This window comes from Microcaecilia unicolor, chromosome 1 (genome assembly GCF_901765095.1).
Source record: "Microcaecilia unicolor chromosome 1, aMicUni1.1, whole genome shotgun sequence".
In the NCBI taxonomy this organism is placed as follows: Eukaryota; Metazoa; Chordata; class Amphibia; order Gymnophiona; family Siphonopidae; genus Microcaecilia; species Microcaecilia unicolor.
In genome coordinates this window covers 550,945,671-550,969,602 of record NC_044031.1, presented here as the reverse complement: position 1 = coordinate 550,969,602, position 23,932 = coordinate 550,945,671, and the positions used below count along the sequence as shown (strand labels likewise).

Genomic DNA, 23,932 nt, shown 5'->3' with positions numbered 1-23,932 from the left:
ACAGAGACATAAAGTAAAATAATAATGAGAACCTGGAAAAGGAGTTAGAACATAAAATAAAAGACACTGAGACAAACATAATTAGAAGAAAAAGCCCAGCAAGCCCACAAAGGTAGCAAAAAAAAAAAAAAAAAAAAAAAAAAAAAAGAGATACTTTATTTTAGAATATTGTATGTGATCTAATAACTGCATAATTCCTGAAGTAAACCTGATGCACTTGAAAACCGATCAAAATCTCTGACCTGGACTTAATTCCCATACAGAGATTACATGGTTGAAATAGATTGTGTTGACTAATTTGACTTTTTTTTTCTGGTATATAATTAATTCTCTTGTGTGCAGGACATACAAAAGCTTCAGAGTTGGTGAATATCAGGCTCAAAATATTTTACGGTATCAAAATGTAAAGAATGTGCTGTGTAAGGTGTAGTCAGAGTAGATTACTACAGTTACCCATAGAGCAGTATAAAGGTTAGCGCAGTGGGCTGAGAACCAAGGAAGCCCTGTTCAAACCTCATTGTTACTCCTTGTGATCTTTGTACATGCCATTGTGTGCTTTGTGGTCTGTCATTGAGAGTTAACTTTCTGTGCCTGCACTGACTAATTTTCATTAGGCTACAACATCGGTCTGTGCCTTCTCGGTGACGGGTCCAAAGTTATGGAACACATTACCAGGGAATATTCATTTTTGTCTAACACTGCAGTTATTTAGAAGAGTTTTGAAAACAGGCTTTTGTTCATTCCTGAGACTTATTTACGTAGTCCTCCAGTTCAGATTTTCTCTATATGATCTTTAAAGTGTATCTTTGTTTGGTCTGTTTTGAATTATTATGTATGTTTTTATGTTGTAAGTTGCTTAGGGATAGATGGAATATAAATTTTCTAAATAAATAAATAAAACAAAACCTTTCACAGCCAAGGGCAGGAGCCTTTTAGTCTAATCCTCTTAACACTGGACACCCTCATCTCACTTGAACTAACTCTGGTAGCAATGTTTTACATGAATATGGATACTACTTTTAACAAACATACCTCTTGTATTTGGATCTTCTTTCTTGGCTTATCATGGTTGCTGGGTATACCATTATGTGAGTTAAGAAGCAGTGCTATTACATCTAATTCCTTCTTGGCTTCCACAACATTGGAATCCATTAGGAGAACTTTGTTAAGATCATTGACACTAGCCTGGTAGTTCTAAAAGTCAAAATAAAATGGTTATAACTAATAGGCAAGTAAAATATGAATGGCAGTTGGACTGGCTACAAACAATGTATTTGTTAAATGACCTATTTACAAAAAATGGCAAGACAAAAACAAATATTACATGTAATTTGGCGCAAACAAAATAAAATGGTGGCAATTGTAATCTGTATATGCTGTATGGGATTGGCAATGTTTTCATGATCAGAATATTGCTAATATTTCATAATGTGCAACATGGAATGTGGTTGTAAAACAATATAAAATTAATAATCTCATGGTGTTTGGATGTAACCTATAACATTATGTTCAGATAACAATATGAGGTAGAAACTTTAGTACCTAATCATGGAGCAAGAAAACCAGATTGCTTACCTATAACAGATGTTCTCTGAAAATGACAGTTTACAAGTCACAGAGCTTTCTGGTATCCATGGACCTGCAAACTGATTTTCAGAAAGAAACTTCCTACAGTTTCCCTTTCAAAATCCTATATCTGCAAACACTGTTGGGATGCTTTTAGCCAACATACTTTGCAATGAACTTCAAAATGACACCTTAGAATGTAGTTCACATGATTGTCTAGGCCTGGCCACAGCACTGTCACTTTGACCCATGAGAAAGTAAGGTAATTTCAAAGAAGGATTCTCCACAAGTAAACACCTGCTAATCTACAGAATATTACCCCCTAAAAATATTTACTACCAGGGGCGCAGCCAAACAACACATTTTTGGGTGGGCCTAGGCAAGAAGTGGGTGGGCACCAACTGTTCTCCCCCCTCCCAACCACCACCAAAAAAAATATCTCAGCTGGCGGGAAAATGCTTCTTTCCACCTTGGCAGTCTGCGGCAGGCATGCGCTGAAAACTGAGCATGTGCAGGTGCCAGTATCGTGGAGAGTAGCGTTTTTGTTACCATCAGGGGGAAGTCTTCAGCTGGCCGAGACTGTGATCCCCATCAGCTACTGCTAAACGTGTGCTACTGTTGGGTGGGCCTGAGCCTTAAATCAGGCCCACCTGTGGCTACGCCACTGTTTACTACACATGTATGGCCATCTCATGATGCAGTGGCCCTGCAGCTTCTTTCAATTCCCTTTTCAGCCAAGCTTATATAGAAGGGAAAGCTGAAAGGGAGAAGCAGGGTTTGTATGAATGGTGAACTGCTGTCTTCAAAGAACACCTGTTACAAGTAAGCAATTTTGTTTTGTCTCTATAGTGCTGCCTATGTCTGGTAGCACGATATAAATATATTATAATCAACAACAAGAAGCAGACTCACCAGTAAGTCAAAAGAAATCCCCTAGCAAGGATTGTTATCCTCTAAAAAACGGGCAACTTCAGTCCTCGAGGGCCACAACCCAGATGGGTTTTCAGGAATTCCCTAATGAATATGCATATTAGCATACAACATACTAAAGAGATCACCTAATATCAATTTAGAGTTATCTATAACATCTTTATTTAACATATCATTATAAAATCACCAGTTCTCTAGATTCTCAGTCCTCTTATGGATTATGCTTCCGCCAACTATGATCCCAGCCTGCACCGTCAACATTTGGGATATGCTGCTAAATTCCCTTGCTCTCGTGTTACAATTTTGAATAGTTTCTTCCTAAGTCTGAATGCTCATATTATACTCAGAACTAACTATAGAAGAAACTGATTTCTCATGGGACATTAGCACAGATTAAACCGAATCAAGAATTAATACTGGTAAGTCTATTCATAAGAACATAAGAATTGTCATAATGGGACAGACCGAAGATCCATCAAGCCCAGTACCCTGTTTCAAACAGTGGCCAATCCAGGTTACAAGTACCTGGCAAGATCCCAAAGCAGTACAATACATTTTATGCTGCATATCCTAGAAATAAGCAGTGGAGTTTCCCCAAGTCCATCTTAATAATGGCTGACCTTTCTTCTAGGAAGGTCCTCTTGTAATTTTTTACAATCCTCTTGCAATTTAACAACTTTGAAAAACATTGTGTTGTCAGCAAATTTAATTACTTCACTAGTTACCCCCATCTCTAGATCATTCAATATAGATGTACTGTCCATGGCCCCAATATTTTTAAATAAGACTCATCCACTTTGCCTCCATTTTCATTCCTGGCATCTATCAAAGGGAATAAAGAATCAACTGAACCAGCCCTCTTCCCATGAACATAAGAGCATAAGCACTACCATACTGGGACAGACCGAAGGTCAATCAAACCCAATATCCTGTTTCATTATCCAGGTCACAAGTACCTGGCAAGATCCCAGAAGAACAAAACAGATTTTATGCTGCTTATCCTAAAATATGCAGTGAATGCTCCCCAAGTCCATCTTAATAATGGTCTAGACCCAATCCCTGGTGAATACCCTGCTGACCGAATATGGTCAAATTTCGCTTTATTCACTGCCGACAGAGTTACCCAGGCGATTAAACAGCCACTGTCAACTGGACACCTGCCCCAGCTACCTAATACGATCTGGCCCCCCCAACGCTTCATAATAGATCTCACATCCCACTTAAACTTCATGTTACAACAGGGTATATACCCTCAAGAAAAAGGCAACATCCTGCTCACACCAATACCAAAAGACACCAAGAAAAAAACAAATGATATTACCAACTACTGCCCAGTAGCTTCTATCCCATTAGTAGTCAAACTCATGGAAGGACTGGTGACTAAACAACTCAATGACTACATAAACAAATTATACTACATGAGTCACAATCAGGATTTCGACCCCTACACAGCACCGAAACAGTACGTCTCACTCTCCTAACCAAATTCAAGCAGGAAATAGCAATAGGCAAGAGCATTCTCCTCCTTCAATTTGACATGTCAAGTGCATTCGACATGGTCAACCATAATATATTGCTAAGACTTCTAGAATACTTCAGAATCAGTGGAGGCACTCTGAATTGGATTAAGGGCTTTCTAACCACAAGAACCTATCAAGTGAAATCAAAATCAAACATATCATCACCATGGAAACCAGGATGCGGAGTACCGCAGGGTTCATCACTATCACTGATCCTCTTCAACCTCATGATGACCCCACTAGCCAAGACCCTATCCACCCAAGGCCTCAACCCATTTATCTACGCTTATGACGTTACATTATACATCCCATACAAACATGATCTGGTAGAAATCACCAACAAAATCAAACTAAGCTTAAACATCATGAACTCATGGGCAAATGCATTCCAACTAAAACTCAATATAGAAAAAAACACACAGTCTCATCATCTCATCCCAATACAATACATACAAACCCACAAACCTTAACACCCCAGGATACTCCCTCCCTGTCTCTGACAGCCTGAAAATTCTCGGAGTAACAATCGACCGTAAACTATCACTAGAGCCCCAAGTGAAAGTCACCATAAAGAAAATGTTTTTCTCAATGTGGAAACTCAAACGCGTAAAACTATTCTTCCCAAGGGAAATATTTCGTAACCTGGTTCAATCCATGGTATTAAGCCATGCAGATTACTGTAATGGAATCTATGAGGGATGCAAGGATCAAATCATAAAGAAACTTCAGACCGCCCAAAATACAGCAGCCAGGCTTATATTTGGAAAAACATGTTTTGACAGCACCAAACTACTCGGAGAAAAACTGCACTGGCTACCAATCAAAGAACGCATCACCTTCAAAATCTGCACGACTGTTCACAAAATTATTTACGGCGAGGCACTGGGATACATGACAGACCTCACTGACCTGCCAACCAGAAACACCACAAAATCTGCACGATCATATCTAAACCTCCACTACACAAAGGACTCAAATACAAATCCACCTATGCAACCAGCTTCTCCTACCTAAGCACAGAACTATGGAACTCATTGCCAAAAGCAGTAAAAATCATGCTCGACCACCTAAATTTTCAGAAAGCACTAAAGACAGACTTGTTCAGAAGAGCATACCCCACTGACCCAACATAAAAATACCGGTCACTTGCGACAAAATATAACCAAAGACCGTAATGGACATTACCTGACTCTTCTTCCCCCTTTCCCTCTCTAAGTTCCCCCCAAATGTTTCCTACCATACATATACCTCATTATAATACAATATCACTTTGTATTCATTCACACTATGTATTTGTTCAGACCGTAACCGGCTAACGCCGTTAACGGTTATATGTAAGCCACATTGAGCCTGCAAAAGGTGGGAAAATGTGGGATACAAATGTAACAAATAATAATAATAATGGCTTATGGAATTTTAGGAAATTATCCAAACCTTTTTAAAACCCTGCTAACTGCTTTAACCACATTCTCTGGCAATGAATTTCAGAGTTTAATTACTCATTGAGTGAAGAAATATTTTCTCTGATTTGTTTTAAATTCACTACTTTGAGTACCCCCTAATACTAGTATTTTTGGAAACAGTAAACAAGCGATTGATATCTACCTGTTCCACTCCACTCAGTATTTTATAAACCTCTATCATATCTCCCTTCAGCCGTCTCTTCTTCTCACCGAAGAGCCCTAGCCGCTTTAGCCTTTCCTCATAGGGAAGTTGTCTCATCCCTTCTCTGTACCTTTTATAACTCCACATCTTTTTTGAGATGCAGTGACCAGAATTGAACACAATATTCAAAGTGCAGTCAAAACCATGGAGTGATGCAAAGGCATTAAAATGTCCTCATTTTTGTTTTCCTTCCTTTCCTAATAATACCTAACATTCTATTTGCTTTCTTAGACACAGCCACACACTGAGTAGAGGGTTTCAACGTATCATCAACAATGACGCCTAGATTGTGTGCAGGAGTAGCCTAGTGGTTAGTACAGTGGACTTTGATCCTGGGGAACTGGGTTCGATTCCCACTGCAGCTCCTTGTGACTGTGGGCAAGTCACTTAACCCTCCATTGCCACTTAACCCGCCATTGCCCCAGGTACAAAATAAGTACCTGTATATATGTAAACCGCTTTGACTGTAGTTGCAAAATAACACAGAAAGGCAGAATATCAAGTCCCATTTCCCTTCTGTTCCCTTTCCTGGTCGGTGACTCCTAATGTGGAATCTTGCATTGCACTTGCTCACATTAAACGTCATGTGTCATTTAGATGCCCAGCCTCCCAGTCTTGTAAGGTCCTCTTGTAATTTTTCACAATCCTCTTGCGATTTAACAACTTTGAATAACTTTGTGTCGTCAGCAAATTTAAATTACCTCACTAGTTACTCCCATCTCTAGATCATTTATAAATATGTTAAAAAGCAGCGGTCCCCTGGGGAACCCCACTATCTACCCTTCTCCATTGAGAATACTGACCATTTAACCCTACTCTCTGTTTTCTATCTTTTAACCAGTTTTTAATCCACAATAGGACACTACTTCCTATCCCATGATTTTCCAATTTCCTCTGGATTCTTTCATGAGGTACTTTGTCAAATGCCTTTTGAAAATCCAGATACACAATATTGACCAGCACACCTTTATAGTGGTCTTGAAGATCAGAAAAAGAAATAAGCTCCCTCAGATCTAAAAGCTGCCTGCTCCTAATGAGAGAAGACAGGGACATCCCTCTCCACTGCAAACATTGGCTCATATTGAATAGGGGTCAAAAAAGAGATCCAGATCCCACTGCCAGTGCATATATGTGCTTTAAACCATATACTCAGTATATGTTTCATAAACGAGTTACCACTTCAGATTTTAGAAAGCTGCTCCTCATTTGTTACTCAAAGTATGTGTCTGAGAGGAAAGTCTGGAAAGTGTGCCTGCTCCAAAGCAACTCCTGCTTTATAGGGGCCGATTTCCTACTCTGCTAACTGATGCAGTTGTGCTGCCCAAAAGCATTGTTAAAGAATTCTGAACAGCCAGGGCCGGCCCTAGGGTTTCTAGTGCCCTCCTGCAGTCTATTAGTCGGCGCCCCTACCCATCCAGAGGCGGGATCACTATGGCTCCGCCCCCACAGTAGACACACCTCTTTTACCAGCGATGGCATCATTCAAAATATTACACCAGTATAGAAGAAAAATAACTTAGCACACAGACCAGGAATTAGGAGAACAGACAGTCTTGCCAACTCTGAAAAACAATGTGTTATCAAATTTCAGAATCTAACAAACAGATCCCTATTCAGACACTTGGTCTTGCAGTCACACATGTAGAACAGAGATAGCCCCTCTTCAAATTCTTCAAAAATTAACCTGAAATCCTAAGAAGTTAGACTCTGCATGCAGCACAATAGCCTTCCCATTGAGCACAGCTTAGGATCTAGCTAGGACAGAATTAATCAGCATAAACTAACATATTCTACAATCTGAGTTGGACAGACTAACAGGAGTTACTGAAGTGGGAATGAGAGATAGGTGATGGTTAGGAATTGAAAGCAGGCATCTAGCCCTCCTATCCTGTGAGTTGCTGTGTTGGGGGTGGGGGGTGGAAAAGGGTGGGTCAGGTGCAGCACTAAACAGCAGTCTCTGACAAAACAAGGGTCCAGGCTCTGCTGTGCTGTCTCTGTCTGAGCCCTCTCTGGGCAGAGGACAGAGGTTAGCTGAGCTCCCACAAGTTATTTTGAGGCAGCCATGGGCAAAGAAAGTGTTTACTCTGAGAAATTATATATAAGAAATCATATGAAGGGTTAATTCTGTTAAAAGCTTGGTATTTGAATTGAATTCTTATTTCAAATTTCAACTCTTTACTCTGTAAATGAAGTGAAGGAATGCCAGATGGTTCATATTATTTGAAAGTCTTGCCGGGCTGGGTCAGAAAGGTCAGAAAGACCCTTGTGAGGGATGGATTGCTAAATGCTGGCACAGCTGTAAACTATTATGAATGAACAAAGGAATGAGCCAGACATGCTGAAGTTTAAAAGGCTGAAATACTATTTCAGAAGTTCTTGATATGTAGATTTTGTTATAAGGAAATAGTTAGATTCTAAATAATTCTAGATATTCCTGATATTTAGAATATGTCTTATAAGAATGCTTACTTTAGAATATGTTGTATTCTGTGTAAATTAATAATTCTGTGTAGGATGTTTGTTCAACTCTGTGTTACTTTTAAAATGATCCTTTGTCTGCTGTTTAAGGCTGCAGTGAGGAGATCAACATATGTTTTGAGTTTTCTGTGGTCTTAGCTAGTTTTGTGAAGGAAGCTGAAAGGTGAACGAGGTCAGGGCTAGTCAGCTCTCTTCTCCTTGATTAATTATAGCTAAGTGTAGGACTGGCCTCCTGGAAGTAATAGCCTGATATGTATGCTATTAAGTAAGACTGACTTTTGACCTCTTTAATGAATGCCAGAGTTTAGTTAGTAGGTAGTATGAAGCTGATTAGGAATATGAGAATAACCAATGTTAGATGGGGCCTCTTAGTCTCTAAGGGAATCCAGTTTAAGCTATAGATGAGACATCAATCATAATGAGAAATGTAAGAGACTGGAGACCAAATGTCTGGCATGAGGGGCCCCAGGTCACAGGTCAGTTTAGGATGTCTGGAACCTATGTAACTGATATTTCAAAAGTAATGATTGGTTGAGGCAAGGTAGCCAATCAGTTTCTTAACCAATTGGGAGTAAAGGGGGCTAGGCTAGGAGGAGGGCTTAGGACCCTATTTAAGTGGGAGCAGAAGCAGTTTACGTCAGAAGGAGCTCAGAAGAAAGAGAAGGACAGAAGGAACAGACAGAAGAAGGAGAAGACAGCATAAGAAGAGAAGCAGCTGAGACAAAGACACAGAGAGCTGAGAGAAAGACACAAAGAGCTAAGAGAAGAGAAGAGAGCTGAGAGAAAGACCCAGAGAGCTGAGAGAAAGACCCAGAGAGCTGAGAGAAAGAGAAGAGAGCTAGAACTGATGTCTTGCTTTGTTTGCTGGCAAATAAAGAAGATTTCTCTCTCATACTGGTGTGTGCTGTCTGACTCCTGAAGCATCACAAATTCCTATCTCAATTCCTGCAACAATTCTTGGTGGCAGCGGTGGGATGAATCCTGCATTAATCCCAGCACCCAACTGACTGGAGAACATTCGCCGGGTATGTATTCTGTATTTTGTATTGTAATTCTAGCTAGGAAATTGTAAACCAGCCCCTCAAGAAAATTGAGGAAGGAGAATCTGATCAATTCTCAGCAAAGGCCCTAGTACCTTCTAGTCGCGGGGACTAGAAGCGAAAACGCTTGAGCTTATCTGTATCTGAGAAATCTGAAATTGTTGGGTGGGATTTTCTGTACTGACTGAATGTGTGATGCCTGAATGTTAATGAGTGCGGACTTCTTATAGCTGCATTTCCAATTAACGCGAGTTCAATTGGTCAGCAACGGAAGGAAGCGATTGTTGTCTGTCTACCTAGTGTCTCGAGAGTGCGGACCCCTTACTGCACTCTCAAAAACTCCCTCCCTTTTGTGTGTTGTAATTGTAAGCATTATGGGTGGGACATCATCTAGACAAATTGTTACCCCCCTAGATTGTATGCTTAGAAATTTCAAAAAAGGCTTTTTAATTAATGACTATGGACAGACTTTAAGCCCAGGTACTTTAAGAACCTTGTGTGAAGTTGAGTGGCCATCTATGGGAGTGGGGTGGCCCCCTAGTGGCAGCTTAGATATTGAAGTAATCCGGAAGGTCTACAGCATAGTAGTAGGAGAATCAGAATATTCTGAACAACTCCCTTATATAGATTCCTGGGACAGCCTTGTGACTGACCCTCCCTCCTGGTTGAAAACTTATATGGGATCCCCAGTAAAATTCATGTTAGGCCGTGTTCAAAGAAAGATTAGAAAATCTAAACTAGAAGAGGGAAAGAGCCCCAGGAAGCCTACCACCCAATCGGTGGCTTCCGCCCCTACCCTGTCTGAGAAACCCATACTCTCTGATGATCCCTCAGATCTTGAGCCACCACCTTATGGCCCATTGTTGGGGTTCCGTGCCACCCCTAGAGATCCACGCCGCCCAGCCCAAGCCTCTCCAGTACAGGCTTCTCCGGATAGTTCTTCCCCTCCTGTGCCAAACCTGCCACACCCTAGGTTGGACTTTTCACCTGGCCTCTACCCTTCTGTGCCACATCCTCCCCTGTTAACCTCCGAAGACCCACTTTGGGCTCCACTCCCTGACTCCTCAACTCCTGACAGCCCAGCCTCTCCCTCTAGTACCCCTACCCACTCATTAGGGGCCCGGCATCCCTTTCAATGGACTGACTCACCTGTGACCACCTCTCAGTCTATGAGTACCCCTCCCCATCCCTCAGGGGTTCAACACACCTCCACTGAATGGGTTAGACCTGCTGCAATCACCTTTGAGCATGATAGGAGGGTAGCTCCTAGCTCTACCTCAGGTTCCATTCCCACTTCCTCGAGAGTTCTGCCACTTCGTCAGGTAACTACCACTCGACCGGATCCTAATAATCAGGGTCAGGTTATACAGGCACAGGCCTACCAGTATGTACCCTTCACAACCACCGATCTCCTGAATTGGAAGACGCATTACCCCTCTTATACTGAAAAGCCTCAGGCAGTGGTGGACCTAGTGACTAGCATTATGGCCACCCATAACCCAACCTGGACTGATTGTCAACAACTTCTCTTGACCCTCTTCACAACTGAGGAGAGGCGGAAGATTTTGCAAAATGCTGAGGCCATCACGCGAGAGCGTGTTCCCGAGAGGACACAGGACCCAGAGGGATGGGTTAGAGCTCGGTTTCCTCGCGCAGCTCCAGATTGGGATCCAAATGATGGGCAGCACTATGAACTGTTGTCTGGCTATTGCCGGGACTTACTGGAAGGTATGAGGAAAGGCATAAAGAGGCCCATTAATCTGGCAAAGGTCTCTGAAATTCTCCAAGGGGCAACTGAATCCCCTGGGGCCTTTCTAGAGCGACTAATTGAAGCCTACAGAACATACACCCCATTTGACCCTGAAGCCCAAGAAAACCAGAGAATGGTGAATAGCGCATTGGTGGCCCAGAGTATGCCAGATATCCGGAAGAAGTTGCAGCGTCAGGAGGGATTCGCAGGGATGAATACCACCCAGCTAATTGAGATCGCAACCAAGGTTTTCATTAATAGAGATCAGGAGGTGCGCCGAGAGGCTGACCGGAAGATGCAGAAGAAGGCCGACCTTTTAGCGGCAGCCATTACTAATTCCACCCTTAACCGAGGTCGACTTCTAGCTAATGGGAAGCCAAAGTGGGACCCCGGACCACCAGCCAGGGCCCGAGATTCCTTCAATCAATCCCGGCCAAGGGGGGAGAATCCCAGACCAAGATTGGAGAGGGATCAGTGTGCCTATTGTAAGGAAAGAGGGCACTGGAAAGATGAATGCCCCCAGAGGCGCCAGGGACTGAGAAGGGGACCAGGAGATCGAGGAAGCCGAGGCCGAGTTCGAGAGGGAAGATATGAGCCTCCTGAATCTGACATCATCGGGATAGCCGAGATGGCAGAATGGGACGAATAGGACAGACCGGGTTCCTATAAACTGGGCTCCCAGGAACCTATGGTCAAGCTAACTATAGGGAGCAGCTCAATTCCATTCATGATTGATACAGGAGCTGAACATTCTGTTGTGACGGAGCGATTAGCGCCTGTGTCTGGAAAAACTGTCCGAGTGGTGGGAGCCACGGGGGTGCAGAACCGGAGGCCCTTCCTGACAACCCGTAGATGCCAATTAGGCTCACACATAGTCACTCATGAATTCCTGTATATGCCAGACTGTCCAATCCCTTTGTTAGGTCGAGACCTGCTGTCCAAGCTTAGGGCCCAAATTTCTTTTGACTCTGATGGCCAGACTTCAGTCTCCTTTCGGCCCCCAGCATCCAGCCCTAAGGGTATATTGAGTTTCTGCTGCCCTCTTGAAGAAGAATGGCGGCTGCATCAGTCGCATGGCCAAGTTGACCTACCCCTGGCAGACAGCTTTCAGGTCAGTGGGGTATGGGCAGAAGATAATCCCCCAGGGTTGGCCCGAAATATTCCTCCTGTACATGTAGACTTACTTCCAAGTGCCCGGCCAATCCATCTTCGCCAATACCCAATTCCCAGAAAGGCTCTGGAAGGGATTCAAGCACATTTGAATCGTCTGTTATCCCATGGAATTATTCGACCTTGCCAGTCTCCATGGAATACGCCACTATTGCCAGTTCAGAAGCCAGGGACTGAGGACTACCGGCCAGTCCAAGACTTACGAGTGGTCAACAAATCCACTATCTCATTACACCCTGTAGTGCCTAATCCATATGTCCTGCTAGGATTGATACCTTCTGGAGCTACCCATTTCACGACACTAGACCTAAAAGATGCCTTCTTTTGTATTCGGGTGGCCCCCGCCAGTCAATTGCTTTTTGCCTTTCAATGGGAAAACCCAGTAACAGGAAGGAAGCTTCAGTATACATGGACCTGCCTGCCACAGGGGTTCAAGAATTCCCCCACTATTTTTGGGACAGCCCTAGGGCAAGACCTTAAGACTTTTAAATCTGAGCCTTCCAGGCGAGTTTTACTCCAGTATGTAGATGACCTCCTGATTGCAGCAGTGACCCAGGAAGAGTGTTTTGAGGCTACTAGAGAATTGCTGGAGCTACTCTTGGATGCAGGCTATAAGGTCTCACGCTCAAAGGCCCAACTCTGTCAGTCAGAAGTGAAGTATCTGGGTTTTTGCATTTCCCAGGGAAGTCGGAGACTGGATGCTAGTAGGAAGCAAGCGGTAGCTGCAATTCCCCAACCCAAGTCCAGAAGAGAAGTTAGGGAATTTCTGGGAGCAGCCGGATTCTGTAGAATTTGGATTCCAAATTTTGCATTAATGGCGAAACCCCTTTACCAAGCCACAAAGGGGGGTGAAAAGGAACCATTTGAATGGGGACCTACTGCTCAACAATCCTTCATTGCCATAAAGAAAGCCCTACTCCAAGCCCCTGCGTTAGGCCTTCCTGATGTGGAGAAACCTTTCTCACTGTATGTCCACGAGCGACAGGGGGTTGCTCTGGGTGTGCTGACCCAGATGATGGGATCCTGGCAGAGGCCTGTTGCATACCTGTCTAAACAGCTGGATGGAGTGGCTAAAGGATGGCCAGCCTGCATGAGGGCCATTGCAGCAACAGCCTTACTGGTCCAGGAAGCTGATAAGTTGACCTTGGGGCAAGAACTGGTTGTTAAAGTCCCCCACGCAGTTCTCACCCTCATGGAGTATAAGGGCAACCACTGGTTTACAAATAACCGTATGGTTAAGTACCAAGCTAGTTTGTGTGAGAATCCACGGATACACCTGGAAACAGTGGCTACATTTAATCCCGCCACTCTTTTGCCAGCATCTGAGGGACCACCAGATCATGACTGTATCCAAACTATGGATGAAGTGTACTCCAGTCGACCAGATCTTAAAGATGTTCCGTGGAGGGACCCAGATGTAATTTATTTCACAGATGGAAGCAGTTATGTGGAGAACTCCAAGCGATTGGCAGGCTATGCTGTGGTGACAGAGGACAAGGTGATAGAAGCAAGAGCCCTGCCCCAAGGAACTTCAGCCCAGAAAGCAGAACTTGTGGCCCTCATACGAGCTCTGGAGCTAGCAGCAGGACTGGTGACCAACATTTATACTGATTCTAAGTATGCTTTCACAACCCTACATGCTCATGGAGCTTTGTATAAGGAAAAGGGACTCATAAATGCTGCAGGCCAACCTGTTAAGTATGGACCTGAAATACTTCAGCTGCTAGAGGCTGTGTGGGCCCCTAAGAAGGTAGCTGTTATTCATTGCAGGGGACACCAAAGAATAGATACTCCAGTGGCCCGAGGGAACCGCCATGCTGATCGGGTGGCCAAGGAAGCTGCTCGAGGACCCCCAGCAAGTACTGTGACCCCCCTGTTCCAAATTCGACTGCAAGAATGGACACCTATGTATACCCAAATGGAAGAGAAATGGGCTCAAGAAGAAGGTGCAGTAAGGAGACCTGATGGCTGGTTACATCTCCCTGATACCAGAGTTCTGGTGCCACGCCACCTAGCTTGGCCTGTAGTGTCTCAAGCTCATGACCTATCACACTTAGGGAAAACAGCACTAGCCCGCCTACTCAGTCGAGTAGTGGTGCTGGAAGGATTGGATAGTCTGGTTGCCACTGCCTCTGCCCGATGTACTCTCTGTGCCCAGAATAATGCTCGTCAGGGACCCCGTATTCCACCAGGAGTTCAGTCTAGAGGACTAACACCCTTTGAGTCCCTAGTTATAGACTTCACAGAAATGCCCAGGAGTGGTAGGTTCCGATACCTCTTAGTCATGGTCTGTACCTTTTCTGGGTGGGTGGAAGCATATCCTACAGTCACTGAGAAAGCCACAGAAGTAGCTCGAGCTCTCCTTAGGGATGTCATCCCCAGGTATGGACTGCCCCTTGCCATAGGTTCAGATAATGGTCCCGCCTTTGTTGAAGCTACACTTCAGGCCCTGTCTCGCGCATTGCGCATTACCTGGAAATTGCATTGTGCCTATCGTCCCCAGAGTTCAGGGCAGGTTGAGCGAGCAAATAGAACCTTGAAAAATAGCCTAGCAAAGATTTGTCAGGAAACCCAATTGAAATGGCCACAGGCATTGCCACTAGCCCTCTTCCGCCTCCGATGCACCCCAACTAAAGGAACAGCCCTCTCTCCCTTTGAAATTGTGTATGGGAAGCCCCCAGCCATTTTACAGGGAATTAAGGGAGACATAGGGATTTTAGGGTCTGCCCAGGTGCAGGAGCAGGTAGCCCTCTTGGGGAAGATAATTTCTGAGCTTCAGTCTTATGTGAGAGAAATAAACCCTGTCCCCTTCCAGGCTCAGGTACATTCCTTCCTGCCAGGGGATAGAGTTTGGGTAAAAGACTGGAAGCTCCAGCCTTTGGGGCCCCGATGGAAAGGACCTTTTACTGTTTTGCTTTCTACTCCTACAGCTGTGAAGGTCGCAGGGATAACTCCATGGGTCCATTGGTCTCGAATTAAGTCTGCTGACCAGACTGAGCCCAGCACGGATCAGACGGAGCCTAGACAGTGGAGAGCAGAAAGAGATCCAGCGGAGCCATTGAAGTTGCGCCTGACCCGAACCAAAGAATCTACTAGCTGAAAAGAAGGGTCAACTGCATACTGCAGGAGCGGCTGAACTTCGGCTTCATACTGAGACTCTTTCTTGCCGGATTCTGGCTTTCCTGGAATTTGAAAGCTTGATCCTTATCAGTTGAGGGTCTATCCCAACTGGTATAAGAACTCAAAGACTGAGAACACTATATTAGAGTAATCTGTGATTAGCACAGACTGTTGAAATATTATTGCTTAATTAGTTTGCTGTATTTGTTTTAGATTAGGAAGAAAGAAAATGTTAGTAGTTTGGATGCTTTTGTTGTTTTCTACTCCTTGCCTCCTTGTTCCTAATACCCCAACTCGTTCCAACCTTTGGTTACACTCAGTCCAGGAACTAATTAGCCAGGCAAAGATTACTTCCCCTTGTATTGTGTGTTCCCGATTTTCTCCTTATACTACAGATGTCCCAGCTGTTCCTGTCCCTGTGCAACTCCCAGCTCTTATACCTCCCTACTTTTCGAGTTCAGGTCCTTGGAGCCAGGATTATACTTGGTGGTCCTTTTATAATGCTACTTCCCCCTCTGACTCTTCTCTAAGGCCAGTTTTTACGTCTCCCTATCCAGCTTCTGGAGTGTTTTGTTTAACAAGAAGCATCTCAACTGTTCTTCCCATTCCCTGTAACTATACTAATGTTCTCCCAGAGAAGGAGGAACCTGTGTGGGTAGTTTCTCCAGGTACTCCTATGTGCCCTACTACCATACCTGTAGATTATGACCAAGGTGATTATCTGGCTCCTAACTATACTACTGAGAAGACTATAGTGTCCCATCCTATTTTCTACTTTCATAAGTCCCCGGGGTATGAAGGGGTTGCATCATATGAGCGGTCTGTTACAATTGGGGATTGGCACCTATGGTGTACAAAGTCTCCATTTCTTCTTCGTTCCCCCTGGGATAGGGGCTCGCATTATGGGCATCCTAATCTCCATCCTGTGCCTACATTTATTGGGAACTTTCGTCGCCCTCTCCTTGGTCATTACTGGCTCTGTGATAATGTCCTCCACATGATTCTTCCCTCCACATATGATTTTTGTGTATTGGTAACCTTGAATTATTTTCCTAAAGTTATTCCTCTTAAGCCACTATCCCCGCACCGCTCTAAGCGAGAGGCTTTGTCCTTACCCTCCTCCGTTGCCACAGAGGATGAGGCGATTGAATTAGCCCTCCAGTATATTAATTCTACTTATCCTCTGACTAAAAAGAGACTTGTAGCCCTTTCTGCCACGGCCTGGATTCCAATTGGAGGCCCGGTAGCGGGTATTACTGAACTAGGTATGGCTACCCGGAGACTTCAATCCCTACTCCATGTTTTAGTTCATGAGCTGAACGTGGTAGTCAATGCATTGCAGGATCAAATTAATGAATTAAGTATAGTTTCTAGATATACGTATGGGCCTTGACTATCTCTTTGCAGCCCAGGGTGGTCTCTGCACAGTGTTAAATTCTTCAGAGTGCTGTACTATTGTCATAAATAGGACGCATGTAGTTAGGCATGCCATGGATAAAGTCCTACAGTTGGCCAGCCTTAATGTGGAGGATTACCGAGGAGGATTAGACCTTACCTCCTGGTGGTGGTCATTGACCTCCTGGATACGTCCCTTGTTCATTTCCCTAATAGTCTTAGTTTTAGCAGGGTTTTTGTTTTGTTTCTTGGCCTCATGTGCTTCGGCAGTATGCCGTCGGACCTTAACAAGTAGGGTAATGGTGATTCACAAGTCTATTCCTAGTTAGGATCACTATAGTCTCCAGAGTTTGAGATGTGAGACTTATCTCTGCATAAGCTGATTTTAGTCTCAAAGGGGGGAATGAGGCAGCCATGGGCAAAGAAAGTGTTTACTCTGAGAAATTATATATAAGAAATCATATGAAGGGTTAATTCTGTTAAAAGCTTGGTATTTGAATTGAATTCTTATTTCAAATTTCAACTCTTTACTCTGTAAATGAAGTGAAGGAATGCCAGATGGTTCATATTATTTGAAAGTCTTGCCGGGCTGGGTCAGAAAGGTCAGAAAGACCCTTGTGAGGGATGGATTGCTAAATGCTGGCACAGCTGTAAACTATTATGAATGAACAAAGGAATGAGCCAGACATGCTGAAGTTTAAAAGGCTGAAATACTATTTCAGAAGTTCTTGATATGTAGATTTTGTTATAAGGAAATAGTTAGATTCTAAATAATTCTAGATATTCCTGATATTTAGAATATGTCTTATAAGAATGCTTACTTTAGAATATGTTGTATTCTGTGTAAATTAATAATTCTGTGTAGGATGTTTGTTCAACTCTGTGTTACTTTTAAAATGATCCTTTGTCTGCTGTTTAAGGCTGCAGTGAGGAGATCAACACATGTTTTGAGTTTTCTGTGGTCTTAGCTAGTTTTGTGAAGGAAGCTGAAAGGTGAACGAGGTCAGGGCTAGTCAGCTCTCTTCTCCTTGATTAATTATAGCTAAGTGTAGGACTGGCCTCCTGGAAGTAATAGCCTGATATGTATGCTATTAAGTAAGACTGACTTTTGACCTCTTTAATGAATGCCAGAGTTTAGTTAGTAGGTAGTATGAAGCTGATTAGGAATATGAGAATAACCAATGTTAGATGGGGCCTCTTAGTCTCTAAGGGAATCCAGTTTAAGCTATAGATGAGACATCAATCATAATGAGAAATGTAAGAGACTGGAGACCAAATGTCTGGCATGAGGGGCCCCAGGTCACAGGTCAGTTTAGGATGTCTGGAACCTATGTAACTGATATTTCAAAAGTAATGATTGGTTGAGGCAAGGTAGCCAATCAGTTTCTTAACCAATTGGGAGTAAAGGGGGCTAGGCTAGGAGGAGGGCTTAGGACCCTATTTAAGTGGGAGCAGAAGCAGTTTACGTCAGAAGGAGCTCAGAAGAAAGAGAAGGACAGAAGGAACAGACAGAAGAAGGAGAAGACAGCATAAGAAGAGAAGCAGCTGAGACAAAGACACAGAGAGCTGAGAGAAAGACACAAAGAGCTAAGAGAAGAGAAGAGAGCTGAGAGAAAGACCCAGAGAGCTGAGAGAAAGACCCAGAGAGCTGAGAGAAAGAGAAGAGAGCTAGAACTGATGTCTTGCTTTGTTTGCTGGCAAATAAAGAAGATTTCTCTCTCATACTGGTGTGTGCTGTCTGACTCCTGAAGCATCACAAATTCCTATCTCAATTCCTGCAACAATTTCAGAGCCAGATTCAGTTGGAGCAGTCCTCTGACAAACACAAGGAGGATATTTCTCTGCTTGGGAGGGGGGAGGGGACGGGACAGAACTGAGAGCTGACAGCTTTGGAGCCAGACTAAGATGAGCAGCAGAGATTAGATAAAAACAAAAGCCTCAGAGCTTGATTGCTTGCAAAGTGGGGCCTTTGAAGGCAGGCGCCCTTCTGCAGTGCTTACCTTGCTTACCGGGTTTGACCGGCCCTGCGAACAGCTCCACCCCCCCCATCTCAAGTGACTGCCACAAGAGTTGCCTAGGCAAGTGAAGTTGTTACTCCCCCCCCCCCCCCCCCCCACTAAAATAAACAAAAACATCCCTTTGTAACTGATTAAGATCCCCAACTGGAACTGCTATAGGTAAAGTGAAATAAAAATAATAATCTAGGTAAAAGATTCATTTTAACCACCATTATGCAGCCCCAAGACAACTATAACCCTCCACCTAGCCATATCAGAGCAGATTTGAGACAAGATCTTACCATAATTGCTCCGATATAGCTGACTGAGATGCCTGGCAATCTGCAGCCCCAGATAACGAATCTGCTCTCTAGCCCACTTAAAAGAAAAGGCTTCCTGCAACCTTTCCTCTTCCCCTCCATCAGTGGTGATACCTAATAGTTCCAATTTATCAAAACTTACCTCAAAACTGGAAACAAACCAAAATCCTTTAATTCTCACAATATAATAGACAACTGCGGAGAGATCATGTAAAAAAGAATATCATCTGCAAAGAGTGCAATCTTGGTAGGAACTACTCCCCACCTGATAACCATCAATATCCCCACTGGCCCTAATCCTTTGAGTCAAAGGCTCAATAAAAAGTGCAAATAATAGAGGGAAAAATGGATAGCCCTGTCAAGTCCCTCTTTGAATACTAAAAGCTTCAATATAACCCACAACTGATTTTTATAGGGCTTTCGGTGAGCCATAAAGTTTATGAAGCCACATGAAGAAATGATCATCCAGACCCACCTTCCACAGAACCCTCCATAAAAAAGGCCAGCTGTCCTTGTCAAAGGCCCTTTCCACACAAAAGAGCTAATAAAGCCAATTTAAGACTGGGCCATTAGAGCATCCCACATAACATTCAGGATGTGGTATACATTATCAGTTACTTGTGATCTAGGTACAAACTCAGATTGATCTGGGTGAATCAGGTCAGGCAGAACCTGTATCAGACACCGAGCCAAAATGTTTACGAATAGTTTAACATCCAAATTTAAAAGTGAAATGGGCATGTAAGACCCACAAACCACTAGGTCTTTACCCGGTTTAAACAAAATAGAAATTCCCACTTTAGTCATACTAGGAGGCAAGGGGTTACCTGCAAGAAAACCATTATCCACCCGGCAAAGAAGAGGACTCAGGTCCCCTGTATATAGCGTAAAAGATTTAGAAGAAAATCCATCTAGCCCAGGGGCTTTTCCACTTTTTAACTGTTTGATGGCCCAGTGAATTTCTAAGAGAGCTATGGGAGACTCCAACTGATCCCGATCTGTCTGGGACAGGGAAGGAAGTTCAACTACTTATTCATATCCTCTTCCATCCCACCCCTCTCACCCCCATACAAAGTCCTATAGTACCCCCAATGTCCTTGTCTGAATAGTAGAGAACATCCCTTTCACCTTTTGAATAGTTTGGCAAGTTCTCTGCTCACCCAATTGCCTAGCCAATATAATGTCCAATTTATTATTATATTAAAAAAGCTGTTGCTGTAACCTCACTCTCATAAAATTAAGCTTCTCAAGCTGAAGCCTGTTTAACTCAGCTTGGGCCAACTTTAATTCCTATAATAATACCAAAGTAGATCGAGCCTTATGTTAACCTTCCAAGAAGCAGAGTCGCTCCCTCAAGGATAACACCTCCTTATCATATAGATGCTTCTTCCGTGCCCCCCACTTAATTAAATGACCTCTCACTACTGCCTCGAGGGCATCCCATACAAAACTCTCATTGATTGAGCCATTATCATTCTCCTGTAAAAACTCTTAAATTACTTTGCCACTATCACAAACCTAAGAGATTTTTGTTGAGCCTCTAAAAAGTCCTGGAGCAAATATCTTCCCATGGAACCACTTCCAACCAAATAAGGGCATGATCCAATATCTAAATGGACTCAATGTGGGCATCACATATGTGACCCCAAAAATTCCTATGACACCATAAATAATTAATTCGTATGTACGTATCTCTAGAATGAAAGTAAAAAGTATAATTTTTCTGAGTAGGATGATACAAACACCAGGCATCTACTAACTTCAACCCTCTCATCAAGCCCATTAATGCCTTCTGGTGGGCAGCCCCATATCCTCACCCACCTTCAGAATGGTCAAGACTATCATCCAGGACTACATTAAAGCCCCCCCACCCTTCCCATCAATATCAGTCCTCTACAAAAATCAGACAGTAGGGAGAGGAGACCCTCTTAAAAACTACTCTGCCCACTATTTGGATCATACAGATTCACCAGGGTAACCTCTTGCTCCTTAAAAGGCCCCTAGCCACCAAGCAACAGCCAAGAACATCCTTAAAGGTATCCTGTAACACAAAGGAACATCACTTATGAACCAGAATAGCTAACCCATCCACCTTACCCCCAGAGCTATCAGAGTGAGTACACATAGTAATATAATTCTTATACTGCAATAAACAGTTGTCACAAGGACACAAATGCATCTCTTGTAATAAGCTAATATCCCACTTCAACCGATGAAGTTCTGTAAACACAATACTATGCTTTCCTCTATCATGGAGACCACTGACATTCCAGGAACCAATCCTGATATTCCCCTTCTCCCAACTTTGAAGCATTACCTCCATATCCCCCCTCCTGCTACCCCCTACACCCTTCCCCATCCTCAACTTGCTGGCAATCACTACCGCCCCCTGCTGGCCCACAACCATGAGAAAAGTGCTCACTGGAGAGGTAATGCACCCACATACAAGCTACCCTCCACTCCAGCCACCCCCACAGGAAAAAAAACATATACATAATTATAAAACAATCAGAACTAAAGATTAAGAAGCATGTAAAAAAATAGGGGGGGGGGGGGGGGTCAAATAATAGTCTTGCAATAGTACAAGCCAAAAGGAGATCCATAAGCAAAAAAAAAAATAAATAAAAGAACCTGGAAAAAAGAATGTTATAACTCAGGATGCGAAAGGAGAGTCAGGTCGCCAAAGAACCCTGTGAGGTATTCTCCACAGCCTGAGGTCTAGCAACATTTTGTCATCTTCCAGGTGTAGGTGTCACCTGGCAACACCTGGGAGACACAGCAGTCTGTGGTATTTTGAACAGCCTAAATCAGTCAAAGCTTTCCAGGCTTCTGCCAGAGTTTTCACTTTCCTGGTTTTACCACCAACTGTAATAAAGAGCCCATTACATATAGATAGCTGGGTGGCTGGTGGACTTGAGGATCGCCTGGTGACTTGCCTGCCTGGTGCGAAGGTGGTGGACCTCACATGCCACCTAGATAGGATTTTAGATAGTGCTGGGAAAGAGCCGGCGGTCTTGGTACATGTGGGTACCAATGACACAGGAAAATGTAGGAGAGAGGTTCTGGAAGCCACATTTAGACTCTTAGGTAGAAAGCTCAAATCAGAACCTCTAGGGTAGCATTATCTGAAATGCTACCCGTTCCACGCGCAGGGCCCAAGAGACAGGCAGAGCTCCGGAGTCTCAATGCGTGGAAGAGACGATGGTGCAGGGAAGAGGGTTTTAGATTTGTTAGGAACTGGACAACATTCTGGGGAAGGGGGAGCCTACTCCGAAAGGATGGGCTCCACCTTAACCAGGGTGGGACCAGGCTGCTGGCATCGGCATTTAAAAAGGAGACAGAGCAGCTTTTAAACTAGAAACGGGGGGAAGGCCAACAGTTGCTCAAAAGTGCATGGTTCGGGATAAGGTATCTTTCAAAGATATCACCAAAACAGGGAAGATAGTCCTGATAGTGAGGTTGCAAAAGAGATCATAGTAGATCAGGTGTCCTTAAATAAAAATAAAAATCAGACAAAAGATTGCAAATTAATACTGTCAAGTACTGAGAATGATGTAAATAGGAACAACAAACATAGTTTGAAATGTCTATATGTGAGTGCCAGGAGCCTAAGAAATAAGATGGGAGAGTTAGAATATATTGCACTAAATGAAAAATTAGATATAGTAGGCATCTCTGAGACCTGGTGGATGGAGGATAACCAGTGGGACATTGTCATACCAGGGTACAAATTATATCGTAGTGATAGGGTGGATCGAATTGGTGGAGGGATAGCTTTGTATATTAAGGAGAGCCTTAAATCACATAGATTGAAAATTCGGCAGGAAACAAAACACTTTCTGGAATCACTATGGATTTAAATTCCATGTGTAAAGGGGAAAAGGATAGTGATAGGAATGTATTACCGTCCGCCTGGCCAGGATGAACAATCGGGTGCAGAAATGTTAAAGGAAATTAGGGACGCAAACAAACTAGGCAACACAATAATAATGGGTGATTTCAATTTCCCTGATACTGACTGGAAGCCAAGGCCAAATATATTCCGCGTATTAAAAAAGGAGGAAGGAAGACCAAACGACAGCTTGCATGGTTAAAAAGTGAGGTGAAGGAAGCTATTAGAGCTAAAAGAAAATCCTTCAGAAAATGGAAGAAGGAACCGACTGAAAATAATAAGAAACAGCATAAGGAATGTCAACTCAAATGCAAAGCGCTGATAAGGAAGTAAAAGAGGGACTTGGCAAAAAAGATTGTGTTGGAGGCAAAAACACATAGGGGGGCATAATCGAAAGGGGCGCCCAAGTTTTCCTGAGGATGTCCTTGCAGGACGTCCTGGCGAAGGGGCAGGGAAACCCGCATTATCGAAACAAGATGGGTGTCCATCTTTCATTTCGATAATATGGCCGGGGACGCCCAAATCGCAAAATTTAGGTCGACCTTAGAGATGGTCGTCTCCGATTTTCGGCAATAATGGAAACCGAGGATGCTCATCTCTGAAACGACCAAATCTAAGCCATTTTGTCATGGGAGGAGCCAGCATTCATACTGCACTGGTCCCCCTGACATGCCAAGACACCAACTGGGCACCCTAGGGGGCACTGCAGTGGACTTCACAAATTGCTCCCAGATGCACAGCTCCCTTACCTTGTGTGCTGAGCCCCGCAAACCCCCCCAAAAGCCACTCCCCACACCTGTACACCACTACCATAGCCCTAAGGGGTGCACCTACATGTCGGTATAGTGGGTTTCTGGTGGGTTTTGAAGGGCTCACGTTTACCACCACAAGTGTAACAGGTAGGGGGCGATGGGCTTGGGTCCGCCTGCCTGAAGTGCACTGCAACCGCTAAAACTGCTTCAGGGACCTGCATACTGCTGTCATGGAGAAGGGTATGATATTTGAGGCTGGAAAAAATATTTTAAAACATTTTTTTGATGGTGGGAGGGGGTTAGTGACCACTGGAGGAGTAAGGCGAGGTCATCCCTG

The 23,932-nt window shown here is 43.7% G+C and overlaps 1 protein-coding gene across 3 annotated transcripts in view; it reads right to left on the bottom strand.

Moving 5' to 3' along the window:
* Nucleotides 1-23,932, bottom strand: part of SPAG1 (sperm associated antigen 1) — a 184,513-nt gene that overhangs the window by 6,359 nt on the left and 154,222 nt on the right. For all 3 annotated transcript variants that reach the window (XM_030217278.1, XM_030217286.1, XM_030217295.1), the window contains one exon: nt 1,033-1,194. In XM_030217278.1, coding sequence (XP_030073138.1) covers nt 1,033-1,194 — 162 coding nt within the window. The remainder of the gene's footprint in view (nt 1-1,032; nt 1,195-23,932) is intronic.